At 43.4% G+C, this 27,360-nt stretch overlaps 1 protein-coding gene across 5 annotated transcripts in view; it reads right to left on the bottom strand.

Moving 5' to 3' along the window:
• VPS53 (VPS53 subunit of GARP complex) overlaps nt 1-27,360 on the bottom strand; it is a 67,445-nt gene that overhangs the window by 26,216 nt on the left and 13,869 nt on the right. For all 5 annotated transcript variants that reach the window (XM_040617879.1, XM_040617906.1, XM_040617915.1 and 2 more), the window contains 10 exons: nt 22,168-22,254; nt 21,777-21,892; nt 20,539-20,658; nt 14,758-14,836; nt 13,379-13,522; nt 12,074-12,216; nt 11,245-11,386; nt 9,572-9,673; nt 6,075-6,169; nt 1,132-1,374 (listed from right to left, as the gene is read on the bottom strand). In XM_040617879.1, coding sequence (XP_040473813.1) covers nt 1,132-1,374; nt 6,075-6,169; nt 9,572-9,673; nt 11,245-11,386; nt 12,074-12,216; nt 13,379-13,522; nt 14,758-14,836; nt 20,539-20,658; nt 21,777-21,892; nt 22,168-22,254 — 1,271 coding nt within the window. The remainder of the gene's footprint in view (nt 1-1,131; nt 1,375-6,074; nt 6,170-9,571; nt 9,674-11,244; nt 11,387-12,073; nt 12,217-13,378; nt 13,523-14,757; nt 14,837-20,538; nt 20,659-21,776; nt 21,893-22,167; nt 22,255-27,360) is intronic.

Genomic DNA, 27,360 nt, shown 5'->3' with positions numbered 1-27,360 from the left:
ATTAAAGATTACAGAAAAATCTCAGTAACTATCAGGCAGCATATCATATTTATCTTCTCGGTACTAAACAGATGTCAGCACGCATTTGAAACTTTGGTAACCTGTTTTAAAAACTGATGATATCAACACAGTAAATTATAAAAGATACCGCTGCTTTCCACTGTCTTCCAGTGATTAACTGCTGTGTATCAACAAAGAAAGACTCAGAACAGTTCAAAGTCAGGAAATTCCCTACCTCTCAATCTTTTATAATCCAAATCCATTAAAAAAATAGGACAGTGATATTTATCTTGGACAGCGAAAATGGAGCACACGAAAAAAATGTGTATAAAGAATGCAACTGAGGTCTGATGGAGAATGCACATTAAATTTATCTTTCCACTTGTCTGGATGTAACTCTCTCCCCTTCCATCTGTAAAAGATTTTACTGGTTTCAGAAACTCATTCTGCTGCTCCCAGGTTTACAAGGGAAACAAACTGAAGATGGCAAACAGCATACAAAATTATCTGTAGTGAAGGCTGGCAATATCTCAAGGAGCTCCTTTAGCCTGTACACTTACCCATATTGGTGTAAACTCATAATGATTTCCTTTTTTTCCACTGGATTTACATCTACATATTTTATTCACATATGTAAAACGTTACAGAGCAGAACGAGTTACCAGTAAGCACTTTAGCATCACACAAATAAACCACCTTCATTATAAATTATTACATGTATAATGTTGAGCTAAGGCAGCTAAGAATCAGAGTATTAAATCAGTTACCCAAGTAGCAGGGTAAGTGCAATTCTGCAGGCCAGAACTCTCCAAAGAGACTCGGGCTGGCATTTCAAAAGGAACTTCAAGAAACTGTAAATCTGACTACTAGTCAAAGCCAAATATGAAGCTATCCTCAAGGGGCCCTTAAAAGAAAAACAATGTCCACTTGGTCTCTTGTTGTTTCTCAGTGCAATGCACTGAACTTTTGAGAAAATTGTGAAGTAAATGTAGTTATATTGTTGCTACATGGTTTCTTTGAGAGTGAAACAGAAGTGCTCACAAGTATGTATTTATTATCTTCACAAAGCATCTGGTCCTCACTGGAATGTCTCACCAGACGGTGCTGCAACATTTGGGAAACGAAACTCACTTGGGCAGGTTTCCAGACAGAATTTTCCAGGCGTATTCCCGAAGGTACTTCTGGAATATGGTGGTCAGGGCTATCATCGGCTCGCCAGTGCTGAGCTGGGAGCACTGCACCATGCACTTCTTGTAGTACACAAAGAGGTCAGCGCAGCTGGGCAGGACAGCTCCTCCTTCATCCACGTTGGGCTTGGGGGGACCTTGAGCCTTGAAGTCAGCCACAAACCTGTCAATCAGTTCGCCCAGATTTCTGATGCGGGGGAAATACATAAAGATATTTTAGTATGTTGGGGGAGGAAACGGAGGGAAGAGAGAGAATAATGCTTAAAACCAGATGCCCTGTCTTGCAACACCAGCAAACACATTCCGATTTTAGCAGTCAGGTATTCCAGCCCTTTCTTATCTCCACCCTTTCAGCACAAAGCTCACACAAGAACGTGGACTGGACTGATGAGTAATGACCTTTTGTACTGAACAGTTTTAGTGGCAGCTTCAATCTGTTCTCCAGTCACAAATAAAAGCTCGCAAGTCTGCCAGGACTGGGTTCAGCACATTTGATGCAAGTGCATAAAGTGTACGCTCAAGTTTCATTCCTGGCACTGGCAAAAGTAACAGTCGGGCTTCCCCTATCAGCAGCCTCCGGAGCAGAGCTCGGGGAATACGGCTTTTAAAGGGATGTGCTCAAAATGCTGTGCCATTTGCCATTTCTTGGTCCCATTTGGATACCACCTGGTTTTGCACAACTTCACACGTCTTTTAAAGAAGTTTTATTTAGCATGAGCACAAAGTGCACTTCCTACTTAAAGTCTTTTTAAAAGCATAAAAAGCCTTCCTATTGTCTCCAGTGATTCATTATAGCCTAGTCCTTACTCAAATATTTTCATCTTTAGGCAACAATAAACTTCACTCCCACCATTTCATCACGACAAAAAGGCTTTCTAGCATGGCAGAGGGCCAGAACCATCAATACAGAACCAAAGAAGTCTTCTGATCTTGGGGAGTTCCTCTGGTCCTACTCCTCCAGTGACAGCACATCCGTGTCAAGAACCAAGACCAGCTCTCCTGACACCAGAGCTCAGCTAAGCAGAGTAACCTTTGCCAGATGAACTAAATCAGCAGTAAACCTCCTCCCCCAGACGCACAAATACACACAACCCTCCACAAGGAAGTCTGGCTTTTGAGGAATGCATAGACATTTCAGACAACATGCCCAAATGGAGTTGTGAAGTTCCTCTCTTTTATATTCCCACTTCCACTACTTCCCCCAGCTCTCCCCTTCCTACGGCACAGCCTTCATGCCTCTCGCTGCTGAGGGTGTAACGGCTAAACTGAGAGCTCATGCAAAGACACTACGTGAGAATGGGCATGGTGTTACTGATGGCACGGCAGCTGAGGCTCTTCAGCACGTCCTCACTCACCTCTGCCAATGGAAGGGGTAAAAAACCCTGCCAACCATGAAAACTCTTCCGCAGTTTCTGTCCTTCCTTTCTTTCTGTCGTGTGAAAGAGCAAGCCCACTCTGGCTCCAGTTTCCCAACGAATGCACAGCACTGCACAAGTAGAAAAGGTGCCCTGTCTCGTCCCTGAGAAACTTACAGGTTGCTGCACCAAAACGGATGAGCTCCTGCCGTGGATGATCCACCGGACCAAACAAATCTACAGAAATATGCTTGCAATATCAGGGCTTTAAACCACGAAGCAAGGCTCTTTGGCTTAAGCTAGGCTCATAGGCGATTGCAGAGATGAGTAGCCCCTTTTGTCAGGCTTATTGCTTGCTGCTTTGAGCACTTTACATAGCTCTGATTCCACAGATACACACAGTTCCTCGGCTTTGTTACAAGAACTGTAAAAACATCAGGCTGCTCAACTGATGTGATAAATCTCTACACACTGGCAAGAGCAATTGAATGCTGAAGTGAAGCATTGATTGTATTCGACCACAGTGAAGCAAAATATACCTCCCCCCGTAGCTGCAGGAGAGCCAAACAGATGGCTGCTGCAGGAGGGCTCACACGTGCTGCAAGCTGAAGCATTCCTTCAGGTTCTCAAGTAAAACGGACGTGGCTTGCTCCTTGTCAAAAGGCCCACTAAATTAAACAGCTGCATTTCCACCTCTGCATCTGCACTTTGCTCCGTCTGGGCAACAAAGCGGAGCTTTCTTAGCATTCACCCGCCACTTTTTTTTTTCTTTCTCGTTCTCTCAGTCTCAAGACACGGTCAGGAATGTCAATGGCTTTTGTTTCTTTATGCTTACTCCACATGTTCGCCTCTTCTCCGAGGCAAAGTGAAATGTATCTACATTTTCCTGGTCCCCCAAGGTCTTGTCAACGGGGATGGACGAGAAAACGCAGCTGTCCAAAAGATCTGGGAGTGCAGCGCTAGAGCTTCATGCTTGTTCTGATCCTAACCTGGAGAAACTGCCCATCAAAGGCAGGCTGTGAGGACTGCTCTTATCTCAGCATGGGATTGACACAAGCAAACATCAGGATATTGTGCACTAAGGGAACTAATATATTATTAATGCACACCTCAGTTGGTGTCAATCAAACTTTCACAACAGTCTCAGTTGGCCCAAAATACAAATAGGAAGGCTAACAACCTTTGTGTGGTACAATGGGAGCACAAAGAATTTGGCAGAAAAAGCTACTGGGAGTTAAAACATGAAGGCGGCAGGAATGCTACAGAAAATGAACATTTTCTCTATAGAATCTGCAAAAAAGCTCCAAGATATTCTCTGGTAGTACAGATGTGGTATTTCCCAACAGCAGCATATTCATTGGGAGCAAGAACTCACCAAATTAACCAAGAGAAACATGAAATGAACTCATATAAAGGGAATTTTATTCTGGTTCTTAAATCCTTTCATTCCTATATTCCTCTTTCATCTTTCTTTCACTCAACCCATTCAGTGCTTTTTCTGCATCTCTGGCAATCAAGAGGAAAAGCAGGCAGCTCCTCAGCTGCATGAGAGAACACCACAGTGCTCAGTAAGTTGGTCTGTTCAGTGATGTGAACAGTTGGTATCTGTTGGGTGCTGGGGCAGGCCAATGGCATTGAGATGCCTGGACCACTTCTAGGGCAGCTTCCACGGACTGGGTATTTTGGAAGCCCATCTGCTCACGAGGCCATAAACACACATCACAAAGTGCCAGTTTTCCGAAGCATCTGAATGCACACATGCATTTCAGCACACTTAACCACAGCTCTGCATACCCCCAGCACTGATGGAGCTCTTCCTTCACTCCAGCAGAGCAGCTCAGCTCACATGTGTATGCCTCTGCTGCTCCAACAGGCCGCAAAGAAGAGCTAAAGACACACATCCCAACGGGGCAGCAGGGAAATCTGCTTCGCTGGTAAGAAATCTGATATTTACACTGCAGCGAAGGGTGGGGAGCAGCATCTTTAAAGTCTTTCTTTCAGGTGTCTCCTCTTAAATTGCTACAGATTTTGGCACTGTGTATCTTGAAATGCGTATGGCAACAATTTTTCAGAAGAAAAGGTCCAGGCTGCTTCCTGCCACAGACTTAGGGCAATGATGAAGAAAACTATCACACTATGCTCACTATTCAGAGCCCAAACATACGATTAATTATCCAAGCAACTCCTCATTTTCAGACATCAACAGATTCCGCAAAAGTTCAATCAAAGGGGGAAGAAGAGAGGAAAATCATAAAGGAAAGCAATTTTTGGCAGACGGGCAGCATGGGGAATACTGTGGCAGTTTTCCTTTGAACTCCTTGCAGCCTGTGGCTATAAAGCTAGTATAAAACATCTCATGATTGTAAAGGAAAAGGAGGGGAAAAAAAAGCAACTGAAAGGGCTAGGAGCACAGTGGGGTAGAATTACCAAAATGGGGATTAAAATGGCCCCCAGTGAGAAAGGAAGAAGTATTCAAATAAGTTTGAGCTCAGCTGGGCTGAGGGCAGGGGGGAGAAATATCCATTTCCCTTTGTTATACTGCGGAACCTAAACGCAGCATGACAGATCATTGTGCAAGGTTTTATTTATTTATTTAAAAAGCATAAAAGGTTGATAGGATACAGGAAAGCTTTTTCAAGATGGCTATTTTGGAGTACGGACAAAATCAGGACGGTATGAGCCTCAAGTTATGCACTCTGTCATGTGTAAGTCCTTGGAAGACAGAAGGGCACAGATGAGTTACATGAGGCAGGCACCTCTTTCTCCTTTCCAGCCACACACCTGCACTAAAAGGCTGTATTGGACCTTCTTCAACCACCTCCTCTCCCAGCTGGTGCTGCAGTTGTTACAGAGATGTTATTTAAACCCTGGTGTGAATCAAGGTGCACAAGACATTGTGGTGAGAGCTCCAAAAACTTTGCAGAGCTCTAAGCTGAAAGCTCCTTTCATTCAAGTTATTTTGCTGCAAGTCAAAGACAAAGATGAAGAAGTGGTCCAGGGATTAACGCCCCTGACAAAGTCCCAATCTGTGAGCAGTGATAATGTTATCTTACAGCCAGCTCATCTACGGCAGCTTTCATCTAAGGATCTCAAATAACTAACTTCTACAAAGCAAATCTTGAAACTCCTCTGCCACAAAGCCACATGTGTATTTTACAGAAAAAGCAAACCTACTATTTGTGGAAGGCATGAGACGAAAGAAAGGCATATGTCTGCAGTGGGAATTGCAGAGGCAACAGAAGCAATTTCAGAAACACTAAGCCTCTGCAGAATGGCAGCGGGCATCGTTCCTGCAGGCCTTTGCAATTACAGATGAAACCAACATCCACAGCCCTCTGAACACTCATTTTTGCCCAACCAACAGTCCCACTCATTCTAACCTTCCTGAACCACGAATACTGCTCCTGATGAAATTAGGAAGCAGACTTTCAGGAAATTAATTTTCTGCGGCTTGAGTACAGAATCTAGTACAATCCAACTGCAATACACATTCAAAAGCAAATAAGCCCAAAAGAACATGCTGGTTACTCACTTGTCCTGGGACTCGATATACACGTAAAGGTGAGGCTCAAAGCACTTGGAAACAATGCCATGAAAAGGATTGTCAGGGACCTTTGGCTTCTTTGGCTGTAAGAAAACATTTAGAGAGTTGGTTTCAAACCTGCCCTGTAAGACCTAGAAGAAACAGTAACGCCACGGCACAAAAGGATTTAAGTCTTCAGAAATATTACAACACAGGAATTTGCTGTCAAATAATCAAAGGCATATATAATTGGCAGTATACACAGCCTCTTCCTCTTAACAGAGCTGTTAGTATTCCAAGGAATTATCCTTTCACTTGTAAAATATTCTTAGCCTTAAAGAGAAGGCTGCTCCATGCTAACAGATTTCAGTAGAAGAATCTTAATGCAGTTCGTAAATAAAACCTTGCTGAACCCTTCCAACAGTAACAACACTCCACTAGTCACCTCTGAAATTAAACGTAGCAGTTACTTGCAAGCACCATTGAAAAATCCCTACATTTTAGAACATTAAGAATAATAACTCAACATTAAGACTTCATCAGGATGAATTTTATTTAGATAAACAGCATGTAATTACCGGCGGAGCTGGAATGATACAGGCAACATTACAGGACTGCTTTCACCGTGAAACACGTTTCTGGGGATGCAAAGACTTCTATTTTAAAGTCACATTAGAGTATTAAGCACATGTGTCATTTAGGAGTCATCCGGTTTAGTCTCATTTTAGTTTAGTACTGCACTCTCCACTGTGGCCAAGCACATCTCACTGAAGCCACCAGGACCACTCATATGCTTCAATTTGTGCATGTTCAGGTACCAGGCTGGGCAGGACCTTTAAGCTCATTTTTGCCCTACAGCTAGATTATGATATTTTTTTTTTTTTACTGATAGACAATTTTTCTTGTTGCTTCCCGGCAAGCTGACAATTTTTCATTGCCTGCAAAGAGGGCTGCAGTGACTCTGGAATGGAATCTTGCCTCTTTCCACAAAAAGCCAGGATCAGCTCCCAGCCAATGAAGATACGAATTTTTCCAGTTGAAATTTTTTTTTTCTTAGCAGAAGAAAAGCAAAACAACAGAGCCTAAAGGACATACTCTCCCAAATGTCAGAGGAGGTGGCACTAAGTCTTTTGCAGAAATAGCAGAGAATGACAAGGAAAGCATTTCTCAGCAATGATTAAGACTCAGAGACACAATGAGTACTAATATACGCCTGCAAACCAAAAGTGAGCAAACGGTTTTATGGAGACCAGACCACCTCTATGAGACTGGCTTCATTAACCTTCTCGCTAAGAGCACGACTGGAGAATGTACGTTTTTACGGCTTTGGGAGAGAGCCACTACCCGGCATTCCCCACCCCAGCCCCTTTGCCAGTGCCTGCCCATTCCTGCCGGATGCACACCGCTCATCGGAGCCGGGAGGAAAACAATAGGTGGGAATTACAGAAACCTTCCAGTTGCCAAGTCTCCAGGATGGCAGCGCCAACACAGGGTTGCAGATTCATGATGTTTATGATTTACCAGGCTGGAAGAGCCAACTCCTAGAGCAGGACTGGTTTTCTGCGTGTGCGCGTGTGTCTTTGCATCATGCTATTCCCAGCATGTCTGGTGGAGAGAATACTAAATCTTTTAACAGTAGCAGTGAAGCTGTATTTCTGAGTGTGCAATCCCATCCAAAAGCTGCAGATGTTAAAGCTATTTCCTCCTTGAGTTTGATGGAAATAATAAAAGGTTACTGTTGTCACAGTAAGGAGGTCTGCAGCTGGCCCAATTTCCTTTCATTACAATCCAAAGTAAACAGATTAAATCAAACTGCTAGGATTACTAAAAGAGGTTCTTTTTTAACATGGATTCCCCCCCGCCTCAAACTCTTGTGCTCCCTTACACTCCCAAGTGTCTTGAATTGTCAGGACTAGTGTCTTGGAAGAGCTCTACCACTCAAAACTCATCTTCAACCCTTCCCATCCCTTCTCTTCTTCAGCTAGTGGCAGCAGAAGATGAGACCTCCACCATGAACTCACCAGCACTAACCACAAGCTTTGAAACTGAGATGTCGGAGCCCACAGGGTCCCCATTTGGCAGACAGGTGCCTGGGGGGCAGCTGCCCTTGCAGCAGAGTCCCGCACTGTGTTGAGCATTACCACAGGGCATACCCAGAAAGAGAGGGCAACCTCACCACAACTGGCGTTTCAAGGGATAGCTCAGTGGATGGCTTCGTACCAGCCTCCCCATGGGCAGGCAGCAGAGCGGTTCCTTTCTCAGAAGCACCTGAACTGCTTCTGGCCAGGGCAGTGCATTCTACTGTTCAATCAAACCAGCCCTAAGCAGCCTAGTTATTGCAATTATCTCTTCACCTGCCCTCTAACACCACTGACTTCTCCAAGGTTGTCCTCTCATCCCAACACTGCACAGCAAAGCCAACCTTCTCTCAGCTATTACAGAGAGTGGAAAGCAAGCTCTTCATGAAAAACACACCACACGTGTCTCCCCAAGTCCCCAGCCACCATCTTCCAGATCACTGAGAGTCCAGCTGTATTTTAATGGAAAGAGAAAAACTTTCCTTAACCATTCCAACACTGTGGATGGAAGGCGGAGGGCTGCCTTTATCATGTGAAAATCTGGAGGGGGTGCAGTGCACCAAACTGTGCTGGTGGACAACTACCACCCCCCAGTCTCCCCAGGGGCACGGATCTGAGCAGGTCCTAGGGCCCTCGTGATCCGTCAGGATACCACCTGTAAATGGCCCGTTTACAGGGCTGTAAACTCACTGAATAAGGAGAGGGCACCTGCTTCAAGCAACCTACAACTGAACACTTAGAAAACATCCACCTGGTGAGTAAAGAAATATGGGGCTTACAGGCTTTGATATCGGTGCCAATTAAAACAATTGAGTTTACTATTCACTCCTTTAATGTTTGCAGAGGGCTTTGGAAACCCAGTGCCTTTACAAGTGGTTAGGTGGCACCTGCTTTGCAGAGGTAATGGAAGAAAAGCACTACAGAGATAAAAATCCCAGAAGTAATATATCTGGAGTGAAAAATCTAAACCCAACACTTGAAAGTTCAATGAGTTGCCTGGTGACTCCAGACTTAGTCTGCCTGGTTGACAAAGCAAAATATGAATTGCAACTGTTTGTAGTGGGAGCTTCTTCTGGGATCTGAAAACGCAGCTATGCTAGTTTGTCTTCCTTTGACAGAAATCCTGTAGCTAGATTTGAGCTGCTGCTGCTGCATGGACTAGAACAGAATCCAACCCACTCCCATATGGCAGGACTGTCTCCGCACTATTAACTGAAATCAAGATTTCTTTGGTTTCAGTGAAGTGCGCCAGAGGAAACCATGGTCGTACTGGGAGCCTGTACGCTGCACAGAGGATCAAAACTGGGCTAAATTAATTGCTGTGAAAACAAATCTTTCAAATCAATGTGATGCGGAAAGCTTAGGCACCACTAGAGGTTTTGACGCAGAGGCTGCCCCACTGACAACTGAAGAACTTCAAAGACTTACTTTGTCCATATCGCTTTTCTCGATCACAATCTCATCTGCCTCTGTCCCAGTTTCATCCTCCAGAAATGGGTTGGCGGAGGGAGGTGGCACTTCTGGCTTTTTCTGTTAAAAAAAAAAGAGGAAGCTCCTTAGAGAACAGTCTATTTCGTCCCCTCTGGCACCCAGCTGCATTCATATTTTGCTTTACTAAGCCCTTCAAAGCACTGTACAGCAGTTTGTCTTCTCCAAGTAGAGAGGTGACTGTGGGGTGCCAGGCAGTGCCGCCCCATCAAGGTTAGAGCACACTCCTGGTACAGGGCTGGAGTCTGGCTCCTCTCCATCGCTCCACCAGCACACTGCATCCTCAACACCCTTACAGCCTGCTCTTCCTGCACCCACGCTCACCCGCTCTGCCTGAACCATTCGTGAAGGGGGCATTTTTGACCCCTGTCAAATTTCCACTCCCTCAAACCACACACTCCAAAGTGGCTCCAGCGGGAGGACAGACGACAGCAGAACCCCCCAGCTCTGCCGCCGCAGCACATCCCGCATCCCTGCTCCCACCAGACTGCTTGGCCCCACTGTGCACTCCCTAGATAGATAGCTGTTTATAATTACAACCTTCATTTTGTGTCTAAAACAGGTCAGATGATGACAGCCAGAGTGTTATAGCCTCTAGACACATCAGAAAGAGGGACAGAGAGGTGCTTCTTTCATTTCAAGCCACATCCTCCCCTTCTGTTTTTCTCTGTTATAACAGCTTTTGTGCCTACCTTCTCCAAAGGGCTAACAACCCAGTGAAGCCAATTTAATTAAAGCTGCAAATTTCGTATGAAATTTGTCAGAAAAATAAAGCTGTATTTTAAGAGATCTAAATTCAGCCAGAAGGAAAACCTTACAGGATTTCCCTTTTTAATTAGCAACACCTACTGATCTACAGCAAATTACAAGTGGGTCCAGCAGGTTTGCCTTGTAGGCTGAATTATCGCATCCAAGTAGGCTTCAAGACACCAGCTGGGCAGAGAAACCAACCTCAAACTAGTGGCTTCTGAGCCACACGTCGACTCTGTGCTCCCAGGGCACTTGGCTGGCAGAGCTCTTGGCTGAGACTTCAGGCACAAAAAGCACCAAGACGGCCCAGAGATATTCCCTGAGCTCTTTGTCTTGACTCCGCCTTTACAATCTACCAAACGAGACACTGAAAAGAAGCAGCTACCAACGCCCCTGCAAGTACAACTAACGCAACGATGTGGGATTGAAAGTTGGTACCATGCGGAGAACGTGTGGTAACCAGAAATGAACAGTGGACTGTAGTTATAACGTGCCATCGACATGCAGAGAACAAACATTATAACGCGGTCACCGTGCCACAATTACTTTGTGGTTCTCCATAGCAATGTCCCTTGAGCTGCAAACAGCACAGAGCCCAGGTGACCCAAACAAGCAGACCATCAGCATACTTTCCTTCTTGTCAGCCCCGTGCCATCCTCTTTACCACTGTCTGCAAGATCAAGAACCACTTTCCCATCTGCAAGGCACTGTGCAGTCACACTGAACACCCTAACTCGGCAGTGCGAGACGAGGCTGTAGGTGATGCCTTTTCCAGTCTCCCATTACCACAGCCACACGTGAGGGGGCTTCTTTCTCCTGAAGAAGCTGTTGAGTAAAGAGTTGCTCTTTAGAAATCCCCTTACCACAGCCCCGTCAGCTAGAGTGCAACCTGAGAAGCGTTTAGCTAGAAGTCCTTCGAAGTTGGTCGTCCTCTGAATGGCAAACAAAAGCAATTTCACCTCGATCTCCTTTGCTCTTGTGCGCATTATCTTAGCAAGCTCTGCCCTGAAAGAGAGGGGGGGGGGAGGGGGGGGGGCGGCGTTATAGAAAAAACAAACGTGGTTTTCTCTAAAGAGAAAGTTCTGAAGCCTAACACTGTAATTCGGTCTACTCCCTAGAGAGATTTGCATCACAAAATTCAAGCTAATTCCTAAGATGCTCTCTAACATAAAAGTGCTTTACAGTTCACATTTCAAACATAACCACGGTTGCTGGGAGCCTTGTGGGTAACAGGACCCCATCTCCTAACAGCCAGTGCACCACAGCAGCCAGGGAAGCCCACAGCACCAAACCTGGGGTCCCAAACCAAAGGCAATGGTGCTACTGGGACCGCAGCTGGCACCCTGCTCTGGTCCCCTGTCTCTGGCTGGCAAAGACCATGGTCCGAGGCAGTCACACCACAGTCAGCTCACACCATTTCACCTGATCTCTAAAATTACGGCTTTTTCTCTCTGTTACATTGAAATTTGACTTCCACATCACCTCACTCTCCCAACAGTACGTGCGGTTTCAGTGATACCTCTCAAGGTTTTCACTGTTCACTTGCTTGTAATCACGGAAAATTCTAGAGAGATATTTGCAGACTGCCTTTAGAGGACTATGAATACAGCACCCATTTGGCAAAAGACAGGCCAATCTTTTGTTTAAGGAAGGTGACTGCTGAGAGGCATCGCGAGCTCCCCAGACTCCCACCTTGTGACATGGCAGAACTCCACAGCGATGCTCTCCGTCATGCACCACTCCTGTGGAAACATGCGCCCGTACTTCTCCTCATAGTCCACCAGCTGACGCTTTATCCAAGCATAGCGCCTGTCAATCTTATCCAGCCAGGCCACCTGAGGGAGATGGAGAACACCACCTTTAAGAGCAGCAGCTGCTAATATTCAGCCCGACTGCTTAACTGGGCTGCTGTAGTTTCGGAGAGGAGCTTGGGCTATCAATCAAAGCTATCTTGACCTTGGCTATTATTAATAACACTGTGAATGCTAACAGTCATTCTTCAAAGTCCTTAAACACACGCCAGACTGAAAACCCTATCTTGTACGAATTAAGAGAGCAAGTTCTGTTGAAAACGAGGATAACAGTACTCCTAAATCATGTGGGTACTATTGAAAACTTAATCCAATAATAATTCATTTGATCTCCCCCTCTTTGTTTCACAGACAGAGAGGTTAAAGTCAACAGTGGGATGAGAATGCAGGAATTCCTGGATTCTCATGTTCAGCTGGTTTCATACTCTGGGGACTGCGGATCCACAAATTTCTACAAGAATTCTTCCAACATGAGCAGGATGGGATTTCTTCCTGCCAATATTAGTGCTTTCTGGTCAAAAAGTAGAAAGATGAATCCAAAAAACTTTGATGGAAAAATGCTATTTAAAATGAAGCATTTTAGCTTTCTTCTCCTCTCTGTCACAAACTGTTAAAGTTTCAGAATTGTTAAAATACACTTTGATTCAAAGTTGGTTTTGTTTTCATTTGTTTTTCAAATCCAAGATGATTATAGTAAACTTTTAAAAGGTTTTTAGCATTAGGACAGGAAGTTTAAAAATTAGCTACAAAGATTAATCCACTTCCTGGAAATCCCTGCACCCCCTTTTTTAGGCATTTTGGGTTCTTTTTTCACTTGCTTAAGGGAAGGTGTTGTTTTGCAAAGGTTCTGAGTTTGCAATTTTCAGAGTTTAATCTTTCAACCCTTTACAAGGCAGAAAGTATCTCTAACTTTTATTTATTTATTTATTTGTTTATTTTTTATATGAGGGGAAAACATTTCCAGCATTGGTATGTGAAACTGATGTCTAAGGTGGGAGGAAATCATCCTGGCAGAGACAACACTGACTCCCAACTCATCTGCCCGTCCACATCACACCCGCAGGTCGCTGCTGCTGAGCCCTTGTGTTAGAAACATTTCACCACAGGAACCTGTGGAAACGTGAACTTTGTGAACGCCAGCAGAGCAAAATGTGAAATCCAAATGTAGCTTGCTAAGCTTCCTTACATCTTGGTTTTCCTGGAAAAGGACCAGATACTCTGAGAGGTGTTGTTTAATAAACTTCTTGATGATTTCCTGTTTGATTCTGGGATCCAGGACGTTGGCGACTAGACACGCATCACGTAGGACATTGCTGGGTCCACCAGGCCTCTATCAAAATAAACAGGAACAAATGATTTAAAGTTAAATAGCTGAACAGCTGATTGTAAATTGTACTGCATCCAGATTATATTGTTTTTATCCTTCCCCATTATTCTTCTGGGTTTGATGCTTCTGCTGCTAGTCTTTATTATCACTGAGCATCTTTCTTCTGCTGATGAAAATTGAGCTGCTTCCATTTTGTTGGCCATAAAGCTGTTCTATAGCTCAAGAGCCAGGAAGCTCCCTACTGCAGAAGAGCTGCCAACTCCACCTGCAGAAAGAACCCTTGTCCCTCCACTTCTGCCAGAGCTTTCATCAGCCTAGATATTCTGAGGAACAGCTAAGAGAAGTGGCTGACAAGTGGGACAAGAAAACCCCTTTTCTCCTAAGCTTAAGGCCAAATTAATGGGGGAAACAAAGTAGTCTAGAGATGATCAGTTTGCAACATGAAGTAGCATCTGCTGGTCTGTATAAGTGCATAGCATGATGCTAGTGGAGAAGACAGAAAATTTAGAAACACGTAAAAAAAAATGCTCTTTTGATGCACCTTCACACAGACAGATTTCCCCTTCATCAAGGATCTGTCCCAAATAGTTTCCTCATTTCCGTACTCGTTAGTTTTATGAAGAAACCAGCAGAGCTGGTACTCTGGAAGACAGAACTGTTTTCTTTGAAGTAAATTCAAATTCACACCTACCCCCTCTTATTGTTTGCAAACACTTGGATGCATAGTTTTGGGGAAGCACATTTCACGCCTTAGCCCTAGCCCAGATCTGCATCTGTCCTGCCTGAGTAAACCAGAGACAAACTCATTGACAGCATGTCAACAGAGCTCCGGTGCTTGGCTTTCTCTGAACTCAACATGAACCTTTTGTGTTCAACAAATAACCAGTAACCTGGGTGAGATGCCGAGGGAACCCCACTCTGGTCTACAGGGCCACCCACAAAGCGCCTGGGGCACTCCTCGACTGGCGTGCAGACCTTGCTGCAGCAGATGGGTGCAGTGGGACAAAGGAAGGGTGGCCTTTCTCTCCCGCACTCAGAAACAGTGAGAAATATACCTAGCACCCTACAGCTTGGGAGACTTGCCTGCTTTTTAAAATAAATCCTGAAACAGAGAAAGATCAAATCTTCATATAAAATGAGATTAAAACCAATGACAATTACATTGAATAGTTTTCAGCAACACTTTTCAATGGGATTTTCAATTCAATTCAATTTCAATTCAAATTTTTTCAATTTACCTTTGTACCTTGAGAAGGAAAGGCTTCCTCGAAGTCAGCCAGGATCTGCTGTCCCAACTCATTCTGCGCTGCCTTCACCCTGATGAGGACAGAGGAAACAAGGGCTTTGGCGGTGGTACAACAACTTCTTGGTTCATTTCCTGCAAACTTTACTGCAAAACGAACTGAAATGCTAACAGCCACTGAAGGTTTTTAACAGAAAAAAAGAGCATGCTAAAGAGAAACATCCATACTAAGACAGCCTGTATGTCAAAAAGGGAGAACATCTGCTCCCTGAATGACACTGGCACGACAACTCCAGCTCTGCAGCACCGATACCTGTGCTGTAGCAGAACACATCCTAGGTGCCCCTGCCCTGCTGCAACTGAGTATTTTAAGAAGGGCCAGTTGATCAGCTGAGAAATCAGCAAGGTTCCTTTAATGCCAATGTGAGCAATCTACCTTTACATTCGTGTATGTTGATCACATTTCAACAAAAGTAACACGTTAAAAGCTTCACAATGTCTCAATCTTCATTTGAACTTTTCCAGGTGCAATGACCTACTTGTAAATGCACCCATGTGAATACTGTTGGCTGTGGGTTTATCCTATAAATCCTCCATGTCTTCTTATGAAACATAAAAGAGCAAAGGTATGAAATGGGTGACAGTTTTCAACAAACCACAGTCTTGCTCTTTATTTGGCTGAGAGAATAAAGCTTCCCATTTCCAGAAATAAAAGTCAATACAGCTTAATTGATACTTCTGGGGAAATGGAAATGCCTACACACACTAGAAAGAGCCAAACCATACAGTTAGGCACTTATATCCCTCTGCAGCACTTGAATTCTTCCATCACTTTTTATTATACTGGAAACGCTTTAAGGTCTAAACTGATCATTCAAAGCAGTGGATTTTTCCACTGAGATTGATATGTTAGAAAGAGCAGCTACATTTACTTTTGTGAAAATGTTTGTTCAGACTGTGGGGAGACTTTAGCATTTTTTTTTCTTGTCTAAGACTTCTCAACCTTATCAAGGAATGACCTGCTGCTTTAATCTTCCCCTTTGAGGTCCATTAGTAGCAAAACCACTGCAAGACAACCTGACAATGCTGGAGAACAGGCTGGATTCTTGAATGGTGCCAGATGCAGAAAATTCTACTCCTTTAAAAGCAACAGTGAAAATATAACTTTCTATCTGTGATTTAACTGTATATAAGACCTGCCTTACCCAGGATTTATTAATGGGGATTTTGCTGGAAAAGCTTCCTGCCTGCAATGTCAAACATAATTCTCACTTAGCTCTCTGTTTCACAGGAATGTTTAGAAACACCTCCATGCTTCCAGGTATAGATCCCCAGTTAACACCTTCATAACTGTGAAACAAAAGGGATTGACTAATATGCTGAAATAGGAGGAGTGGGAAATTCGAGCAGCAAGGAGGAACCCAGCCCAGCAGCCACAACTACAGGTATAATCTTGCTTACATTGTACAAGTAAGCACTAGCAATTCATGTGAGAAAGCATCACAGAACCAAACCCTTTGATCCTTAAGAAAAAGGCATGGGGGAAAAAAGAAGAAAAAAAGACACTAAACATGGATTGAAAAAACTTCTCTTTTAAATAATAAAGAAACAAGAAGCCTTTAGTATTAGAAGTCACAGAAATGAATGAGTTTGTACAAACAACTGGAAGTTATTAACTGTGGTGGTACTTCCCTTACGTCCAGCTACAGGGACCTTCCTATTCAACAACAGCTGCAGCGCAAGCACAGTAGAGGCACTGAAAAGCGCAGCAGCCAGATTCCTAAAGACTCAACAAATTTAAAAGAGGCACTGTCAAGCAGTTAAAAGCCCTGTCCGTGGGTTTTGTTGGTTTAGGCTCCGATTCAGGAAAGTACTTAAGGATACTCTTAATGGGGATTCTCATATCCTTAAATTAAGAAACTTGCAGGAATGCCTCGCTGAACTGGGATGTTAAAAATATATATTTTTAACACCTGTCCTGCTTAAAAATCTCTCAAAAGCAAACAGGGAAAAATTAGTTTTAGCTTTTTTTTTTTTTTTTTTTTTTTAAAGTGTTTTATAAGATAGGGCAGACATCAAAGCAGCCAAAGGTTTAGGTACATGTGAGCAATGACAGGGAACCTCACCGCCCTCCCAGCAACAATCACTCTTTAGATAAGCACACACACAGACAATTCTTTTTTCCCCACAAGTATGCACCCAGAATCATGAAAACCTTTATGCCATCTCTTTACAGATTGATTGCTTTAGGCAAAGAACACAGAAAGGCACTTGCTTTAGACACTAGAGATTATTGTTCCCCACGGAAAGCTGTAAGCCTTTCAATAATTCAGAATAATCTTCATGCAATGGAAACTGCAGCGATAAAAGCCTCAAGCCCATGGCTGGCTTCACTCGCTTTCATCACTGAAGGGCCACTTCTGCACGTGTACAAACATGCGTGTTTAACCACTTGCAGAAAGAGAATTCCCCATTAAAGCTTAACAACTCCAGGCACTCCTGGCCAATAACAGATTTAGGATCACTTCCCAGGTTGGTTTGATAAGGACTGACCAGATTCCCCACGGCAGCATGCTGGGGCATCACAGCAGCTGTCCTGGCTTGCCGCAGCAGAGAATTGCCTTTTCCTGGGGTTGCTCGCATGTGTCAAAACCTTTGGTTGCCCAAGCACTAGTGATTTTTGTTTCTCTGACTTTTGCTTTATTATCAGTGGCTTTTGTTCTCTTTTCCCCCCTGCCTTTAAAAAAATAAAAACAAGAAAACCCACTGTTATGTTTCAAATGACATTAAATTACTAGAAACCACAATTCCTTTAGCCAAAGCTACCAGAAATCTTAAACTACGCCTGGCAGCTTGCTGAGATAAAAAGAGGCTGAGCTAGCCTGTTTTTCTGTGGCAAACTTATAATCATCTTTCTTCTAAATACTTTCCAGGCTTTTTTCCACTATCTGCTAGGCTTTCTCAACCACTTTCCTGGGTGGGTTTGTGCCTGCTAATTGTACATTCTCTCCACAGACAGAAAACAGACGAGGATTGAGAGATAGCAAAATACTCCTATTTACTACAAACAACTTCCAATGAACCATATAAGAAGTTGTTTTAGGAACACGATTAAGAAAACATTTACATTGGGATATGAATTGTGAGATTTTTACATCAATACTCCACAGGATCAGCACAAGCCGCCAACTAAATTGAGAGTTCAGTCCAGGCTTCCAACAAATACTTACAGTGGGATTTCTGTTTGGTTATTTTCAAAGGGACATAACAACAGGTGGAAAACAACATTAAAAACACATTATTAGTTTTCACAGCATCTAGAAGCAGGAACTTAAATTGAATACCCCATGACAAAGAGCACATCCAACACCGCCAAGCAGGCACTTTTCCTTCCCATGGTTTCCCATTCATATTTGGCTTCACTCCATTCACACCAAGAAAGAGAGGCTCTTTATTAAAGAGAGCAACAGCATCTGCTCGTTTAGCAGTGTATATAATAGACTTATTGTATATAATAGACTTTGGTTACTGTCACAGGTCTGTGCCAACATCTACTAAAGCATTCCTTGCCTCTGCAAACATCCTAGAGGCTTCACTTGTACTATTAAACCAAATTCATGAGATATCAAACCCCAGCAATTTCACAGTCTAAAAATAGCACTGCGAGAAAGCCAGGCAAAGTTCCTTTGATGTTTCATGAATCACAAAAGTATTTCCAAGCAAAGAGAGAGAAAAGTAACTCCAAATCGGGCCCTAATACGCACATATGCAGTCAAACTCCAAAGCAGATATTACCGTGCCATAGACCTCCCTGTAGTAATTTGTTGCCTGGATGTCAAAGCAGTAAAGAGATTCCAGCAACACCCTGGGTGCAGCTCCCCTTTCGCCCCACAAGCAGCCACGTCTATCGCTACCAGATGGTGCAACTCTCCCTGTGTAAACACTGGAAGGAAAACCCTGCCGAGGCAATTCTAAAAATAGGAGGAACAGACTTTCTTGAGCTTTTCAGATCCTCATCTTGAAAGGAGAATAAAACAAAAGAAGTTTTCCTCCATGTCCTTGCCAGTCTCTCTGGCGTGACTCGAAACCACTATGCCTTTTAGCAGCAGCATGAATTGTTTTCTATAATTATCAGCAACTAAGTATTAAATAATCATCCACCAGAAAGGGAAAACCAGCCAGAATTCTGGACCAAAGCTTAAATTATATTTGGCCTTAAAATGCCCAGTGACAGTAGGTTTCTGCCCAAGGGCATCACCACTCTGGAAGAAAATGAAGCAAACTCTCTTTCTGAACATGAGGTTGGAACAGACAACAGTCTAAATTCAGAAAAGCACTGACATATGTTTGTATTTCCTTGATGTACATGTTCATTTAAGCAAATGCTTATGGTCAAATACTTTGTTAAAACAAGGCCCCATTTCTCTCTCTAGATTTAGAGTGGATTTTTCTTTTGCTGTCTCTCATGGATTCCATCTGGGTTTTCTGGAAGAGGTATCTATATCATAAAGAAAGTCCAACAGATTTACATGAAAATATTACAAACAAATCATTCAAACACTGCTTCCATCATTAAACAGCACAGGCAGCCAGCTGCTGTCTTAGCAAAGGGAGTCACCAAAAAAATCAATGACTGTGTTTGGAAGGCTCCTTCAAGTACCTCTCTGTAATGAGCAAAGTCACCTCAGGCATCAAGAGGATGGTGGTGATAGATTTGCAATTTTCACACTGGAAAGAAATGCTATCAGGTAGAGTTGTAGCATTAGGAAGGTTCATCCCTACCGTTAACAGGCTGATTTCACCTCTGAGCTGTGCTCAGCACTACAGGCTGTCAAGCAAATATCACGTGTGTGATGCAAGAGAAATAAAGCCTGCTGTAAAGCAGGAAGAGTAGGTTTTGGCCAGGGACAGCAACGGCCCCTAGAACAGGAAGGGCTTTGTTCCCTCAACACCCAACTGTCAGATCCCCAATGAAGCCAAGAGCCCAGCAGATCTGGTGGCTTAGTCACCACTGAGCCTTTCACCTGCTGCTGCTGAGAATGGTGGGCACTGGCTGTTGGAGCCGCACCAAAACTCACCAAATTTACATGTGTAACTCTACATCAGAAAATCAAGACTATACAACCTCAGCAAAGAAGTTCAAAGCACTCAGGGGTGCCACGTGTTTTTGGGAAGATTTGCTATAAGCCTCAAATCTCAGCAAAGCTGGGCACTGGGAGCAGGTTTTGGCAGAAGAAACTCAAGGTGCTTAGAATAACTGCGTTTGGCAAATGCCCAAAAAGAAATCCCGCCTGCCTAAGCCCCTGGGCAACGATGCAGTTTGACAGCAATAAGGCACATGCCCGGGCAGAAAGGGGCCCCAAGCACTGCTATGTTAATGCATAAATTTCTGCTTCATGCCAGGCTGCTCTATCACTGAGGTTAAGAAAGCAGGGAAAGCATCACCTCTGGGTTCACCACAAACACCTGCACAGGAAGACCACATAAAAAAATTTGCACTTCCACAGATTACTCCAGGTAAGTAAATTAAAAGCCAGTCAATGAGAAGCGCAGAATATTCATGAACTACATCCATACCAATTACTGTTATTTAACAGAATAGGCTGCCTAAGATTTGAACAAACTGCGTCCAATTTTAACCTGTTTGTTTTGGCTGGAAGGAAGCTCAAAGGACCATGTCCAGCCTTTACATCCTTGAGAAATGGATCCTGCCTAATGCATTTTCTAACCTTCCTTCCCAGCAGGCAGGCAAGTGCTCCTGGTTCGATCATTTTACCTTTCAGAAAGCTGTCGGATCTGAGGAATCCCCATGTATTTGTTGAAGTGCTCTAACACATTCACGACACCTTGGAGAAGGTTGGCAACTTCACCATATTGTCTCCTCCTGGTCATAGCCCTGTAGAGGAAATTAAAGCTTTATAAAGGCAGATTCAATGAAAATCCTGGGTGGTAATTCCACAGGCTACCTCATCCCCGCTGGGTCATACAGGTCCCTATTGACATTTATGTTTCTAAAATACACAACTCTTCATTAACATTCCAATGCAGCATTAAAATTTCACTTAACTGATGCTAAAATAAACCAATCCAGCACACATCTAACAATGCTTCAAAAAACATAAATGTCAAAAGCAACACTTGGCAAAGAACATGTAAACTACTGAATGCATCCGCTTCCCAGTATGGGTCTGGAGGCAGTAAATGTTATTTCACTATAATGACCTGAGTTAAGCCATTCATCATCACACACAAAGTGTGAGTTAAAGCTTCACAGGGAGGAGAATCATTACGCTGAAAAGCTATTAGCCTTGACTTTTCTGTTAATAACTTTCACAGGGAACTGACAGAAAAAAAATATATCCAGTTTATTTTTACTTTATCCTTTAGGATCATTCCAACAGAGACAGCAGTCGAAGTAAAATTTTATTCTGAACACTTAACAACCCAGTGTTTGTACAGAATTTATTACGATCCAAGAATAGGATGTGCATGGGTCTCGCAACTTCAGAGATGCAACACGTAAAAACCTGAACTTCCCTAACCTGTGTGTTCCTCAAGCACATTAAAAAACCAGCAAAGGATTACTAGAAACATCTAACCCCACTTCATGCACAGTACAAGCTACAGGGGTCCTTGAAACTCATTCTCAGAACTAGAGTAGACCTTTCAAAAAAAGGTGATAAAAATACCCCAAATCCCTGAAAAGGTACCTCCCTAATGAGGATACCTAACTGCACAGACTGTCTTCCTTTTTATCTTTACATTCCTTATCACCAAGGATCAACAAAGCAATTCAAGTAACTGGTGCAGCAAACCATGAAATACAGCAACGTAGACTGCAGGTCACTCGGAGTAACACAGAAAGGATCTGCCAGCAAAAATGAAGACCGCAACCTATTAAGCAAACTTCCCTCCAGAAAAACAAGCAGCTGTTATAGACCTATTCAGAGCACTGCACCCAACTTACAAACTCAGCAGTGACGTTGAAGTACCACTAAAAATTCACACACTTACTCCAGTGAATCCACACCCCCTGCCAGCATATGCAGGTGATTGAGGGTGGTGATGGAGGTGGTCAGATGACGCTTGGCATGATCTAGCTGCTTGATATCCCGCGTGATTTCTTTAACCTAGTGAGGAAAAAACAAGAGTCTGGTTAAATACCGAGCGACAGCAACAAAATTTTAAGGAGATAAGCAGTGCTCTCTTTTCGGAACTACCCATATCTTAACTCTACAGCCATGTTAACACAGGGACAAGGGTACATGTTCAACATGCGCTTGACAGCAAATTACCAACCAGTCAGCAGCACCAAAGACAAAGATATCCCCTTCTTAATGAGAAGGGGATGCAAAACCCAGTGTGTGACCCGCCTTTCCAAGGCTAGAAAGAAACTGCTGCTCACCATTTGTTCAGACTTTTCAGCCTTGTCTTTAATATCCTTAATTTTACCAAAGAGTTGTTGAATGGCTTTCTGGGCTTCTTCCAGGGCCTAGAAAAGAAACAAGGTCAAAGTGGAAAAAAAAATCTGCATTCAGTTTTTACCTTCTAAGAAATACACAGCTGCTCCCTACATCCCCCAGGCTGGGGCAGCGGAGGAGAGCTGTTTTCTTACAAAGAAAATTTTGTCAGCACATCAGAAGTCAATCTACTGTATTGGGATATTTAACCTGAGTGGACCAGGGTTTCAGTATCCATTTTACAATAACGCTTTGGCAAAATCTGATTGAGATATTCTATGAAAGCACCTCCGTGATAAGAATTATGGAGAGGTTTAAGATAATTACAATATATTTTGACACATAAAGTGTGGAAAAATACGTAGAACTTATTCCTGATCAGTATGTATTTAGAGTGGGAAAATTAACCCCCACAAAACCTCTATGCTTATCACCACTTCTAAATAAAAAAACCCAAACAACATTGTGTATAGAACACCGAGTGTTTGCCTAAACAACTCACTGAATTAGCAGGGTATTATCCTGTTGGAAACCAGGAGACATATTTTACCGATTCCTTTGGGGTGGGCAGCTCAGCAGGACGAATGGCCCTTTCGAAGCACAGAGGAGGGGGCACAGGTTCAGCAGATGAAGAGGGTCCGGCACAGAAAGCGGACCTCGCCTGGATTTTTGTGCTATTTTACCACAAGCTTCTTGGGGCATCTGGTCCCCTTGATACAACCTCGGCACATCCTGACCTCACACAACCAGCGCAAACTACACGTGGATTCAGTGAGTGAAGCCACATGTCCAAAATCACATGTCCAAAATCTGACTTCTGAAGTAATTCAACACGTTTTGCCTTCCCAGTCTGATAACATTTCCAGCTCCACTTTGTTTCCCGCTGTTAAGTGGGCTTCTATCCCTCTGTTTTTATATCCAGTCCCATGACCAAGGTTACAGTGCAAGCTACAAGCTCCTTCAGCAAATAAATTTAACACATCTTCATTTGGAAATGTATGAGTAAAATATCTGCCAGGAGCTTTTGCTGGAACATAGCTGCATTATAATAAAAGCATAAAAGTTGGAAACGTTTTATAATTCATTTTCCAGAGGGGAAAAAACCCCTCTCCTCTGAAATACCTTCTGAATCATGTGAAAGTTAACACTTTATCTATTAGTGTCACACAGCTATCATATAGCATGTTCACTAAGGCAAATGAACACACAAATGTGCTGCAGGGACAACTGCATCAGAAACAACCACCACCACCGACCTCCCCAGCTGGCTCCAGCCTAGCCACCTTTTAGAATAAAGTTTTCTCTTCCATTTAAAGGCATGTGGATTAAGTGCAAACCAAAGAACTAAAGAATGCTCCTTTCAACATATTTAACTACAGTTTCTGTACTCGGTCCCAGACCACGGCTGCAGCACATTACTCAAGCGGGCTATTAAACAAGCAGCAACTGTCCTGCATATTCTGAGATTTGGATAGCTCTGTATAAAAAAAAACACCAACATCCTCAACCTGAAATTCTTCATAGATGCCGATTACTATGTTTCCCTTTGCTTCAGCACTAATGTTAAATGCTAATTTCTTCGCATGATTCCAGGGACCCCTAAACTCTCCAAAAGAAGAGTTGAAGATTTATCCTGCCAATTAAAAAGAAGAGACATTGTCCTCCTTCATATGCAAAGCCAAGTCAATCTCACAACACTTACTCAACCTCTGGATCATCTCAAACCAACTTGCAGGGGTAGGTATTTGGTAGGACCTCATGCATGCAGAACCATCAGGAGCCAAGGTACAGATGATGAGCTGGAAGGAGCCTGGGAAGCTCCTACACACCATGCAGCACAACGGAGCAATGCAGACAGGCAGCAGCACCACCCCAAATTCCCAACTGTCCATACACTTCTCAGACACATCTCTGATCCCATTCCCCTCTCCTAGGGCTAATTTTCCAGATGCAGGCTCAGACAACGGCCACAGCAGCTCGCCTTGCCAAAGCAAACTCTAAGACCTCCAGCCATCCGCCGCAACCCTTTCATTTGGGGGTGGCATCTCCTGGCACCTCCAACCTGCCCAAGGAAGAGAGCTTCTGAGCTGCTACTTTAAGCATCAATACACAGCTCAAAGCCATTTGTTCAGCAATCAAGTTCAGAGCAAACAATGCTGTGCCTGAGGATTTCCATCTCCGGTCTTACAGGTTTTACATTAAAATCCCTTTCCCCTAAGGGAAAACTGCCTTATCTGTTTTCCGTGAGATAGAATATCATCTACTTGAATATAGGGACCTTTTCCAAAGTTACTGCCCCTAATTTATCCTCAGATAATGGCCCAAACAAGGATTTCTAACTGCCCACATATCAGCAGTTTCTCTTCTGCCCCTGTTAAGAAACCACATACAACCTATTTCTCTAACAGGTCATGATGCTTTTTAATAATATTATGACAAAAACCAGCAGGGACTATTTACAGGAAACTGGTTTCCACCTGAAGAACATGTTCCTGCTGCTCACTGCTCTCGGTAGAAACCAGCACACGCAGCAGTGGGCAAACTCCCCACCTAAAAACTGCCCTGGGCCACCAACCAAAGTAAAATGGGATTCTGTTCTCGTACACTTCAAACTGCCAAAAATAAGGTGAACTGGTGTTATCACCTGGTCCTGACACTTGTAGCTTTTACCTCCTTACAGACTCTGGAAAAATGCAAACAGGACAACATGTGCTCTGTCCCCATCTGATGAATTAAAGAACTGTGGTCTCCCTCTGCTGTGAAAAATAACACGGCTGGGACGTGGGGGAGAGACCCAACAGCAGCCGTCATTCTGTTCAGGTTTTGTATCGCATCTCTTAGAGAAGGGGATGACCGTTAAAAAAAAAAGAAAACACACAGAGAACTCAACAGCAACTTAACAGACCTCAGTAAATCAGCATCACTCATAAACACTCATTTCATTTCTTAAAACTTGCTTCCAAATATTTGCTTAGCCATTAAGACATAAATCTTTAGCTACTCTCCTAAAAAAAAGAGCTGAATATTCCTTATTTGAGTCAGAACACACTAATTCATCAACATGCTTGTTCTTTAAATGATTTACCTTCAGAGATGAAAACTTTCCTTTAAACATACACAAGATTTGCTGAAAGTAACACTGCATGAAAATATTATTATTTTTTTAAAGTCAGAAGGGCACTGGCAGACAGATCTGATGGGAAGTTCAGAACTGAATTAAAAGTGTTACTTCTTGCACAAAGCTTACAATTAAACTTTCTTATGGTTCTTTTTAAAGAAACCAATGAAAATGTTTTGGCTGTAACATTCCAGCTGCAGCATCTGAAAGTATAACGCTGTATGTAGAGGAAGCAAATAAAGAAAACTAGCCAATAATAAAGCAAAACCTTCACCTTCCTGGTCACCATAAAGACAGAGTAAAGCAAAGAGCAAAACCAAGGAAAAACAAACTTCAATTTTAAGAAAATGCCTCGGTGTTCATTATCAGTTTGGTGTTCTTTATAAAGGGATAAGAAATGAACATCTAGTGCATGGAAGCAGGTCTAATTGTTCAGTGTGTAATCCAGAGTTTATTAAAGTATCTAACAATTATGCTTTCACCTGTAAAAGGGGAAACCACAGCCGTGTTAAAGGCTACACTGTATATTGGACAGAACGCATTTCCCTTCCCATTCTGCTCCCGTTAAGAGAGTGAATCGTGAATTTTAAAAGCATTTTCTTACTGCTTTTGTTCTTATTTTATTAATAGCAAGGGTTTATTATTTTATTAATAGCAGGTTTATTTTGGACAGAAATTATAAACCCAAAACAGTATCAAGAGAATAGGAATCGCTCTTATTCCAGCATAACTAGTTTACATGATGAACGACATCCAGTAACCTTACATCTGTGGCCTGACACAGGGTTCACCTTGCATTACTAATTTATTGGTTTCCTCATCAGCGCAACAGGGAAATGTAAATGTACGCACCCTCAAACAGCAGACAAAAGTTAAGTTATTGTGTTTCCCTTCCTACAACAGCAGTTCATTTCAGGGGCAGAGGACCACAAATAAATAGAGACTGGATATATAATCTGTTGTGGTTATATGAAACAAGGATGTTGAAATTAAGGTTGTGATGTACTGGAAAAACACCATATGACTCTAATCAACAACTGAGCCTGCAAGCTACAATTAACCCATCAGCATTATTTATTAAACTTTATGCAACCTCTGAGGTCCCTGAATGCCAGGCACCAGCTGAGAAATATGGCATGGATAGGGCTCAACCGCCCGAGAGAGGCAGAGCCATCGGTCAGCAGTGGCTGAGGCTTTTTCTGTAATGTTTGTCCCCGGGGCACCCCAGCTGCGCTGACAACAGTAAATTTAGCAAAGAGGGCAGGACCAGCAACAGAGAAAGAGAGGCTAGACAGAGCGCTCGCTACAAGACAGGCTTCGGCTACCTATCGCTTTCCTCCTCCTCCAGTGTAGTGTGTCTGGTCCCCAGCTGCGGCGCGGGTTCAGGACCATGTCCTGGCTGCAGCAGGGGTGCAGGCGATGGTGGGGTGCAATGGTGGGGTGTCTTTGCGGGGCACTGCCCAGCTCCACGCGTAGCCCCTGGGAAGGTACAGCCCCAGCACCCACAGAAGCAGGGACCCAAACCACAGTTCTTGGGGGAGAATACACAGAGAGGGATCTTCCAGTTTAAGACCATGGTTTATTTTTAGCCAGCCCCATTTCTCAGCCAGCCTGTATTTATGCAGTGGAAGTTCCCCTGCTCTTGTGTTAACAGCAGAGATGAAATGTGGAAGACTGAGAAACCACACACAGGAGCTGGCAGACCCAGCTCTGCAGCACACAGCCAGACCCCAGGTAAGCTGGGCAGACAGTAAACTACACAGGTTTTCATCAAATTCTCCAAAGCTGGACAGAGAAATGTAGCCCATGAATCAGCTAGAGCTCCCCATCCCTCTTCACCTCAAGATGCAACCCAAAAAAGAGATCAAAGACACCGGTATAAAACAACAGGGAGCAGAGGCAAAGCATGAATCACCAAGAAAAAGACTACCTAAAAAATAGCTTTACTTGGCATTACTCCAAGCAACTTCCAAGGTCAGTCTGCACATCATTGCTTGTGTCACCTTTTCACATGAGATCT

This window comes from Falco naumanni, chromosome 1 (genome assembly GCF_017639655.2).
Source record: "Falco naumanni isolate bFalNau1 chromosome 1, bFalNau1.pat, whole genome shotgun sequence".
Classification (NCBI taxonomy): Eukaryota; Metazoa; Chordata; class Aves; order Falconiformes; family Falconidae; genus Falco; species Falco naumanni.
The sequence above is the reverse complement of the archived record's forward strand: the minus strand, read 5'-3'. Positions and strand labels throughout refer to the sequence as shown.